The following is an 11236-nucleotide window of genomic DNA, read 5'->3' on the forward strand; positions in this document are numbered from 1 at the left end:
ACATTTTTTTAACTCTGGGAGACTACCCAATTACATACTTCCTTTCAAGGAAGTGCGCGACTCTCCGGACTTCGTGTTTAAATAAGGTAAATAAACAATAAGAAGGTAAAAAAAACTTGTCCATGACAACTTTGGTAAAACCACAGGGTAAAACCGCTAAAAACCCTGTTTTTCAATTGAAATGGAGCGTAGAAATTTGTACTGGGATAGATTACTACATTACCGGCACTGTCGTACTCATTCATCAAGTTTGAGGTTATATTTAACCGCAGCATGTTTTTATTTTGTTAAATATCAGAACTAGCTTTATTTAATTCAGTCACAATGAAGAATAAACCGATTCGTCACAAAGATTCAAACACATTTAAGGTACAGTTTAGAAAAAATGGGTTAGCTTAGGAGCCCCTTTAAACTCTTGTTTCTAGTTCCAACCCTTTGCGGAACGCATCGCTAACATCGACATAGACATTTTCCATCGAGTGGGGCACATCAATGAAGCCGACGACGAGACTTCTGAATGCTTTTTCCACCAAGCAATGGAAAATTGGAGCATTTTAAACCTAACTGAAAGCTTTGACAATTTCAAGAAAGAAATCAAGGCTCACACTTTAGTCACACTTCCCCAGCTTATTTTAGACAAGGAACGCGTGGTTGAGGTACTTTTAAAGCATCTGAGGTTGCGAAATCCTTTATCATTACAACCACTACTTGAGTAAGTTTTTTTCAAGTTAAGAAAAATTAAAAAACTATATTTTTTCTAGTCTTGTCGTAGCGGTCGCGAAAGATTTACGTAAAGACTTTTACGAGTATTACAAACCCGTTCTTGGGGTTTTAATCAGTTTACTAAACACCAAAAACACAGAACAACTTGAATGGACCTTCACTTGTCTCGCTTATATTTTGAAATTTGTATGGAGGCCCCTTCTCAAAGACATCTCAACAGTCTTCGACACCTTCCTCCCACTCTTATCAAACTCCCAACCGGATTATATTCACAATTTCGCGGCAAGTAGTTTTGCTTTTGTTGCTAGAAAAGTCAAAGACTGGCTTAGTTTTCTCTCCCACATTCTCAAAACGGTAAAAAATCGTAAAGATGGGATCGAGGGCTGTGGAAAATTATTTTTCGAGGTAATTTCGGGAGTCGCAGGCCAGTTTCATAGCTGCGCTGAGACAGTTTTGCCACTCTTTCTTGAAAGTCTCTCAAATTCGAAATTCCCCCAAAGTGTGCTTTTTGAAATTTTGGAAAAAGTCGTGGAAAATATCGTCGAGAATATTCAACCACAGAAGGGGCAACTGTGGTGGGACTGTCTTATCGGGCGACTTGATTCGTTAATAAACAATTGGAAAAACTCAAAAGGGGAGAAAATTGCAAATGAAATTGAACTCGTTTTGAGATTATTGGGACAAAGTGTGGAGTACCGAAACGGGAAATTTTTGCAAAATAACCCTCCAGTAGTTAGACTCATTTTTGACATTTTTAATTGCGATTTCCCCTATTCTGTACTTCACATAGCCACTAAAATTGCAATTTTATTATTACTAGCGAAAAACATAAAATTGACACAAGAACAAGCCGCGGGGATTACCCGAAAAGTTCTAAATTCGGCTCAAGAGGACATTTTGTTATATTTTGTATCAAACGTTTCAGAGTTTTCGGCTTTTGAAGCTTTGGTACTTCCCACATTTTTGCAACATTGTGTAAAAACTGGTTTAAATAATGACAGTCTGAAAGTGTTAACAGAGTTAATCATGAAAAAGGCACCACTTTCCGATTGCGGTATTAATTTACCCAAATGGGGCAAATACCCTCTCGATTTTAGGGACAACTCAATTGAAAAAATTTTTCTCAACTATTTGAATTTTAGTGATTTTGATAATTATGTTGCCGCTCTGATTTGCGTGCCACATTTAAATTTGTCAGAAGTGTTACAAGTCGTTGAGATTTTGACAAAAAATATTTCAGAGTTTTTGTTCAAAATTGAAACAGAAAAATTAAACAAAGTTTTATTCCTTTTAATTAATACAATTGAGTGCCTGATTCATTTAAACGAAATTAATTACTTGAGTGACAATTTTGAGCGAATTTTTGACACTTTATCACCATTACCGAGTTTATTTGCGTTAAAAACTATTGATTTTCTCATTACGGTTCTTAAGGACCGCCCACATGTCATAAACATGGCAACGTTGCGTAAAATTACCACCAATCTCGTGTCAGGGTTTAATTCTCCCCATCACGAAATTCGCTTAGTTACCGCCCACCTCTATTCCTTTTTCGAGGATTTGCCAGAATTCGACTTGAGACACTCCTCCGATCCAGACACGCCCAAAGAAAAGTTTCAAATTTTTTCGATTTGTTACAAAATTGAATCGATTGAATCTCAAGTACAAACATATAGAGATCAACTGCAAAATTTAGAGAAACTCAATTTTGATAAACCTCAAATGATTATGTGTCTCAAAACCGAATTTCGAACAATTCCTTTGAGGTACTTGTGTGGCACACTTTATATTAATTTCAAGTTATTGTGGGAACCAGTGATTAAAATAATTGAGACTCACGCACACGGATTGGAGATTGGGGAGTTTTGGGACGTGTTTGGGGCGGAGTTACGGACAGTAGTGGGACGGGTTAGGAACGAGGGGGAGAAAAGGGAGGAGTTTGAGGTGAAATGGGAGGTTTTGAACGAGTTGTGGAGAAGGAGTGGGGAGTTAAGTTCAGGGCCGGATTACGCAAATTATAGACTTTTGTTATGGAAGGCTTTGAGTTTATTTCCGGATATAGCGGAAGCGAAAACTAGGGATGTGTCAGAATTGCTTCTAGATTTTATCGAGTGAGTAATTTTGTTTACTACTAAACGAAAAACAAATATTTTTTCAATTGACAGAAAGGAGTATACAAAAAATAATTCAGCAGTGGCCACTAAATGGAATATTAAACAAAATACCGGTCAGGAAACAACAACAGAAGATTTAGAAGATGAAAAAGAAGAGACCAAACCGAAAAAAGGGAAATCGAACTTGCAGTACGTTTTTGTGTTTTTTTTTTTTGTTCTTTCTATAGTTTGGATTGTTTAGGACTTTGCTCACGTTTCTACCAGTTTTTACCAAAATTCGAAGTCCAAAATCGATGTACCGGGAACCCGAACTTGCCAAACTCTATTTCGACTTCCTCCAACACAAAAGTCCAGAAGTCCAAAAACTTGCATTGGATTGCATAATGACGTACAAACACAAATTTTTGACACCGTATAAAGACCACTTGTATAATTTAGTCGATGATAAAAATTTCAAAAATGAGTTGGCAGCCTTTCAAATCGATAAAGACAGTGGAATTATACAGGAGGATCATCGTGACGATTTAATACCACTAATCATCCGTATTGTCTTTAGTAAAATGAGTACTAAAACCGGTTTAAGGACTGGCGGGAAGTCCTCGGGTCAATTGAGACGCAATTTAGTACTCCGGTTTTTGGCCGGTTGTCAAGACAAAGAAATGTTAACTTTCGTCAAAATGGCGTTTCAGTACTACTCGAAATATTTGGACGACGATCCCCAAGTCATGATTAAAGGACTCGAGTCCATAACTTTAGAGAATTACATTCCTCCGAAAAGACTCCAAAGTGCCATAAACCTTCTTAATGTCATACTTGACCAGTTTGGAGGCTTGATGGGAGTTGAACTCTTGACGTTCATACTTCAAATAGTACTAATGATCGGAGGAGTACTTAAACTCGCTTTTGATCAAATCGGAAACGTCCATACCGGCTACTTTGCTATTTTGAGGACTTTGAGGACCAACACAGTGAAACTAGTGGAACGTTTCTTTGGACAATTTGATCGTTACCCGTGGACTAACAAACAAATTAATGCTATTTTCCAATTGTTTGTTTGGCCTTATTTGGATAAATTGAACATTGAGGGTATACATAGTCCTACCACTTTATTAAAACTGTTCGTTCAGTGGGGTTCCAACCCTCGATATTTCTCCCTACTTGTCAAACATGAGGATGGTAGACAAGACCAGTTTATCTTACCGCACGTTATTCGATTGTTACTCAATCCCAAGAGTCACGTGACTGTTATTAACGCTATAGAGGAAATGATTGAGAAGTTGTTGACTCTACAAGCCGACTCTGAGGATTTACAGCTGGTAATCCCAGTAGATAACCTCCTACCAGTCCCTCAACATATCCTCGATCGGATTAAACTAGACGACAAGTTAAACTACGGAAGTTGTATACTTTTACCTTTCGTATCTTCGATTCTCGAGAAGATCCAAAGACGTTTAGATGGGAAAAACAAGAATTTGAATCAGAGGGAACTTTTCATCTTGTCGAGGATATCAGAATTGGTCTGGGAGGCCGACATTAGTGACACCACTCTCAAATTATTACTTCCACTAGTGTTGAAACGTTGCTCCTCTTCCATTGGTGAAGAAGTTGTAGTTCAATTATTAACAACTATTACTAACCTAGTGGGTAATGTTACCAACCCTGGTGTACATTTGAAACAGATCACTCCTTTATTTGGCGAAGTTAGTTCTGCTTCCGGTCGAAAAATCCTACTCAAAGTGATTAAAATATGTTTGAAAGAGTTTGGACCCGATTTGGTTGAAGGTTTGAACGCCTTTGATACCAAATGGTTGGACCAACCGGATTTCCAACGCCGACATGACTCTTTCAAAGAAGTACATAAGGCTATAGATGAGGGAAAAATTGATTTGGAAGTTGGCATTTTGCTAGTTTATAATTGCTACTATTTGCTTAAAAGTGAGAAAGATTTATCAATGAAAGAGAATTCGTCACATTGTTTAAAACAGTTGTGTCCTTACTTGATTACCAAGTATCCAAAACAAGTAGACTACATCTTAAATGATACTATTTTTAACTTGATCAGGTCGGGAATGAAGAGCCGAAATGACGACTTTCGGAACGACTGTATCTTATTATTAGGGCATTTGGCAAAAGAGTGTTCTGAAAGTCACGTGGTGTTGCGCGATTTGAACAAATACACCAATAAGAGTGACTCTGAAGTCGATTTTTTCGAAAATATTACACATTTGCAACTCCACAGACACGCAAGGGCTTTACTCAAATTTTGCTCAATAACGAAAGATTTGACCAACTCGCCCAATATTCGCACTTTGACACAATTTATTTTACCCTTGGCTTCCCACTATCTGTGTAATGAGAAATATGTGGGTAAAAATAGCGTCATTGATGCTTCTATTGAGTGTTTAGGGACAGTCTGTAGGATTTTACCCTGGCACCAATACGAAAGTCTCTTGAAATTTTACTTGAGGAAACTAGGGAGGAGTGTTGAGTACCAGAAACAGTTGGTTAGAGTGACTGTGGCGATTTTGGATGCTTTCCATTACGATTTATGCAAGGCACAAGTTGGTGAAGATGTAGCTCCAAGTGGTGAAAAACCTCAAGTTGAAGATTTAGGCCCGGAAACTGGTCTAGAACGTGGGGACGTGCTTGAAGATGAGGAAGAGGAACCACAGAGTGGTGACAATTTAATGGTCCAGAGTGAGGAAAAAAATCAAAGTGAAGATTTAGACGAGGAACCACTTTTGGATGATGAAGACGATCAAGGAGACGAGGAAGAGGATCCAGACGATGTCCAAAACGTGAAACTGTGTGAAAAAGTGACAGTTTTATGTAAATCAACAGCGATGAGAGTGACTCGAAGTATTCAAATCGTGCTATTGCCCCAATTACACAAATCTTTGGCCCAATTGACGCACTATGACGCTTCACATAAAGTCAATCGGAAGAAAACAAGTGCCGAACGCGAGGAGGAAGATTTATTACGAGTACCAATATCTTTGGCTTTGGTTAAGTTGTTGCAAAGATTACCGAAAAAAATTCTTGAAGCTAATTTACCTGGGTAAGTAATAAATACCAATAGTGGGTTAGTTGTAATTCCGATTTTTTAGTATTTTTATGAAGATTTGCACTTTTTTGAAGTCACATTTGGAGAGTGTTCGACGTGTTACTCGAGAGACGTTACAAAAAATAATGCAGACGTTAGGTCCAGATTATTTGGGGTTGCTTTTGGGCGAAATGACGCCACTTTTGAATCGCGGGTTCCAAGTCCATGTTCTCGTATTTACAATTCATGCAGTCCTCAATTGTCTCAAACCAAAGTTTGAGCCTTCTCACATTGATAAAATCCTTCTGACAGTGTTACAATTGTGTCAAGCTGATTTGTTTGGGAGTCTTTCAGAGGAGAAAGAAGTCGCGAAAATTGCAGTCAAGACTTCTGAAGCTAAAACCACTAAAAGTTTCGATACGTTCCAAATTTTGGCACAGTACATCACCGACAAGTGTCTCATGGATCTCATTCTACCAATCAAGAACGTCCTGCAAAACTCACACTCATACAAAACTGTGTATAAAGCACAGGAGTGTCTCCGTCACGTGGCTTTAGGTCTGGTCGATAACGAGTTTGTGGACACTAAATCACTCTTAATTTTTGCCTACGGTACTGCTTCTGAAAGCATACCAGAACTAGTCGCCCAAAACAAACCCCAATTGAGCGACAAAGAAAAACAAAAGAAACAACGCGAGCGAGTCGATTGTTACATTATACCCAAAGCGCCATCTGGTCGTTTTGGAGTTCGCAATGCAAAGTCATCATTGAAAACAAACGCGCATTTATTAGTCGAGTTTGGTTTGCGTCTTTGCTTTGTCCTCCTGAAGCGCGAAAAATTAAAAGACCAGGTTTTTAACCCTTTTCTTGATCCTTTTATCCCCGTTTTTCTCAACTGTCTCACCTCTAAACACGTCAAGTTGAGCACTTTGACCCTTCAGTGTCTCACGTGGGTTATGAAGTACGACTTGCCCTCACTCAAAGACAAAATCGGGTCTATATCTTCAAATATCTTTAAAATTTTGCACAAATACGCTTCTGCTGGTCTCAGCAAAGGCGATAATTTTGACTTGGTGGTCGCCGGATTTAAGGTAAGAAGCCCCGTGCTGGGCGCCAAAATTCAAACACTGTTTTTCAGGCCATGGCGGTGCTTGTCCGTGATGTCAAATATCATACTATCGATACGAAACAATTGAAGGTTTTGTTGTTGTATGCCGAACAAGATATGCACGATCATGACCGACAAGCTACAGCTTTTAACCTTCTCAAGGCCATTATAGCTAGGAAGCTAATCGTTCCGGAGATACACGAAGTGATGGCGAAAGTAGCCGAATTGAGTATAACGTCGGAGTTGAGTCACGTGAGGGCCCAAGCAAGAGTTGTTTTTCATCAGTATTTGTTGGATTATCCTTTGGGTCACAAATTGGAAAATCATGTTTCGTTTTATTTGAATCAAATGAGCTATGAGATGCAGTATGGACGTGAGTCGGCCATTGAAATGATCAGTACTTTGATTTCTTCGTTTCCTAAGGTTGGTAGTTCTGTGGGTTATTTTCATTGTTTTTAATTAATTGTTTTAGAAAATTTTGATAAAATATTCGGGGACGCTTTTCGTGACATTGGGGGCCCGTCTGGTCAACGACGAGGCACCTGAGTGTCGCAAACAAGTCTCCGAGTGTCTTTCTTCACTGTTGTCAAGAGTAGGAAGAAAAGACAGTGAAGCATTATTCGATATTGTTCTTGTGTGGTTCAAAGATAAGAAGATAAGTCATCGCCGACTTGCCGCTCAATTGTGTGGTGTTTTTGTGACAGTTGAGAAGACTTTGTTCGAATCACGTCTACCAACTCTTCTTCCTTTAGTTTTGAAACAATTCAGATTAAAAGAAGAAGATGATGAAGAAACGGAACGGATCAAGGATCATCACTTGTTTCAAGTGTTACAAATGTTACTCAAAATTTGTAATAACTGTCCCAATTTCTTCAAACGTGAAGAAATTGAAGATTTGAGTAAACACATACAAGGGTTGTTGGGGTACCCTCATGATTGGGTTAGATTAGCTGCGGCTCAATTCCTCGGTTTCGTATTGGCGCAAACCGATATCGAGGAGTTGTCAAGTTTGGTAGCCAATGGTAAGTCAGGGGGGAGTGGCTACTTGATAAGTGAGCCAATCAAGGCTATTAAATCGTTGACTTTGGATTTGTGTGACCAATTACAACCCGGGAATATCAAGACTGACTTAGCAGAGCAAGTTATCAAGAATCTCGTTTTTGTAGCACGTGTTCTTGAAAAAGTGACAAATGACAATCGAAAAATTAATCTTTTGTGGTTAGTTAAACGGATGAGGAAAATTGTAAATAGTGAAGTTGTTGAGGGTTCCGGAAGTACTGTTTTGCGAACTGAAGTTTTCAAATGGATTGCTGCTATAGTTTRTGTACTAGAACTAGACAGTATTGTCCCAATTGTGGCTCATTTGTTGGCCCCCTTGGTACGCGAAATGGTCACAGTTGAGGAAAGCAACGCCCCCTTGAGACACCTCTCCAAGGAAGTGGGGACTTTACTGAAAAAACGCATCGGCGTTGAGACCTACACCCAAACCCTGTCAAAACTTCAACAGAATTTATCTGTCAAAAGAGCGGAACGTAAGCGTTCACGAACGCAGTTGGCCGTGACCGATCCTGAAACATTCGCCAAAAAGAAAATCATGAGACAGGAAAAGAAAAAGGTGGCGAAAAAACGCAAACTGGAACAGTTGAAAGGCAAGAAAAGACAGTTCAAACGTCGGAAAACCGTCGATTTGGATCCAGAATCGGAAGTCATGTGACGTCTTTCGCCACACCTCCGGAGAAAGTTTCCATGGCCGGCTGTTTAGTCTAGTGTTGGCGATCACGTGATGCGAAATGTTGATATTTTTTTTGGGTTTTTTGCTACTCGTGAAGGCTTACGATCCGACGGATCCGGAAGTTAGTTCAGTTTTGCCCCCCAAGGGGACGTTCGAAGCGTTCTATCCGAGGGGCGAGGAAGGGGGAAGCTCGAGGGCGGCACACTCGCATGGGAGTTTCTACAAGTACAGGAATCCCGCACTGGTCGATGCCAAAAATGCAGCGGCGTACGGGTTCAGGTTCGACGGGGGCAGGAGGTTCAATTACGACTAAAGGGGCGGCCATTGCTTGTATATTTCTTGTATAAAAGTTGTTAAATATAACGGTTTTCTACCTAAATAAAATTGTGTAATGCAAAGGAATGGTGTTTTATTGTTACAGTGGCGCACACGGAATTTCAAATTTATGTCAGTTCAAGAAATGTCAATGATGTTTTGAAATTAAAATTTGAAAGTTTTAGTTGAAATAGTTTTTATACAAGTTCAATTAATTGATTTGTTGTAATTTTTTCTTTAGCTGCGAGGATAAAAATTACAAAAACCGAAAGTGAGGTTATTGCCTAAGGCCCGTTTTACATTTTTATGTCAGTTGAATGACAAATTACGGTATTGTGAGTATTGTTGGTTGCATACCCAAGATTAATCATTTATCACAAGTGTGATTGATGAGTCGCTGAATAACACTTGAAGCGAAATAAATGTCTTCAACAGCTTAATTACAGGTCAATAATCGATTCTGATGAAGGTCGACACGGCCGACAAAAGAACTTATTTGTTTTCGTTTCCTAATGATTAATGTTTAGTGGAAAACATGAGGAGAGAATTTTTTCTAATTAAATTTTGGTTGAGAAGTATAAAGAAATTTTAAGATGTTATCAGGCTTCAACCGGTTGTCCTTATCCCTTTTATAAATAGCTTTAACTGTCGACATTACCCGGAACAACGACATTTATCACTTCATGGTGGGATTCCGAGGAACTTGTCGGTATCTCTCGATTTTTTAAGCGAAAAAATTTTCAAAGGATTTTGTCCAATAAATTGCTTTAAGAGGGTTTAAATAAAGTATTTTTGTGTTATGGTTTTAAAATAAATAATAAGCGCACTTCAAATACATTTTTATCGAGTTCTAAAAAAAAAATACAATCTAGAACGTTCAGCTTTCGTTGGTAATTTACCAACGTTTGATATACAGAGTGACCCAAGAGTGCGTGCAAGCTCCAAAAGTTTTTTTCTATCCAAGCTATGGACTTGATTTTTTTTAACGATAGGTCCTATAATGAAGCACATTTCAAAAACATTTTTATTTAATACTGGATGTCCCAAAATAAGATACACAACTATCTCCTGTTTTTTTTTTTTTTTTTAATGAAAACCCCTAATTTTTGTTACATTTTTTAATTCATTAAATTGTCGATATAACGCACCCAGTTTCTGTGAATTATCTGAATTAGTTTTTGACTTATGTCAATTTATGTGTCAAAGTAGCGTTGTGCATAAAACAACAGAATAATTCATAACTTCAGAACCATTCACAATAACGTAACCAACTTTTTTCTAGTCGATTCCTCAAATTTTAACGCATTTTTTGAGATAAAGGCAAACTCTGAGTCGATGTTCCATCGCCTACTACGATTTTTTTTAAATGACATTACAAATGATAACTCGACTTTTTAAAATACAACGCCCTGTATTTTATTGCATCATTGCATGACATTTTTATGAGTTTTTGGTCGATTAGGGTTTGCGGGGCCTATTTTGTGGTATTTGCAAAATGAGAAAGGTTGATGTTTTTTTTTTGAAAAAAAAGGAATCAAGTAGGCCGATGTCATAAAATTTGACACATCCATACAATTCTGAAAAGAATATGTTTCAACAAAATGAAATTGTAATATAAACAGGACAAAATCACAAAGGAAACAATTTTAGTAAGAACAATGTGAAAAGTCTACTTATAAAAAATGCTCAAATAAGTCACCATCATGTTATTCTTTTAGTAATCGGTTAAATGGAAGGCTTCCGTCAAATTTTACGCAGCCTACTAAGTAGATTCTTTTTTTTTTCAAAAAAAATCAACATTTTTTATTTTGCAAAAATCTCACAAGTTTTACAAAGTACTTTCCACAAACTCTATACATATGCAATAAAACATAGAGTGTTGTATTTTTTGAAAAAGTCGACTTAATGCCATTTGGTATTTTTAATTTTCAAAAAATCGTAGTAGGCGATGCAACATTGACTTTGAGTATGTTTTTATCTCAGAAAATGCGCTAAAGCTTAAGGAATCGACTGGAAAAAAGTTGATTAAGTTACCTTGAATGGTTTCGAAATTATGACTTTTTCTGTGGATCTATATACTATTTTGACAAATCAATTGACATAAAAAATATTAAATATATAAATATAAATATTCTTCTTCTTCTTGGATCTTCTTGGTATGGAAACGATGAACAAAAACACGATTAGCCCGTCACACCAAA

General features: G+C 37.7%; 2 protein-coding genes across 2 annotated transcripts; both read left to right on the top strand.

The window, feature by feature from the left end:
• Positions 1–220: 220 nt before the first annotated feature.
• On the top strand, positions 221–8702 carry LOC123014948 (small subunit processome component 20 homolog). Its single transcript, XM_044414291.1, has 8 exons — positions 221–369; positions 426–712; positions 762–2834; positions 2889–3026; positions 3079–5895; positions 5945–6971; positions 7019–7411; positions 7461–8702. The coding sequence occupies exons 1-8, from the start codon at positions 325–327 to the stop codon at positions 8700–8702; spliced, it is 8022 nt and encodes a 2673-aa protein (XP_044270226.1). The 5' UTR covers positions 221–324.
• Positions 8642–9118, top strand: LOC123014952. The gene has a single exon (XM_044414298.1). It carries the CDS (start codon positions 8779–8781, stop codon positions 9031–9033), a length of 255 nt encoding a protein of 84 aa, XP_044270233.1. The 5' UTR covers positions 8642–8778; the 3' UTR covers positions 9034–9118.
• Positions 9119–11236: the final 2118 nt, after the last annotated feature.

Source organism: Tribolium madens, unplaced genomic scaffold (genome assembly GCF_015345945.1).
Source record: "Tribolium madens isolate multiple individuals breed KSU strain unplaced genomic scaffold, Tmad_KSU_1.1 Scaffold_97;HRSCAF=244;Tcas5.2_LG3a, whole genome shotgun sequence".
In the NCBI taxonomy this organism is placed as follows: Eukaryota; Metazoa; Arthropoda; class Insecta; order Coleoptera; family Tenebrionidae; genus Tribolium; species Tribolium madens.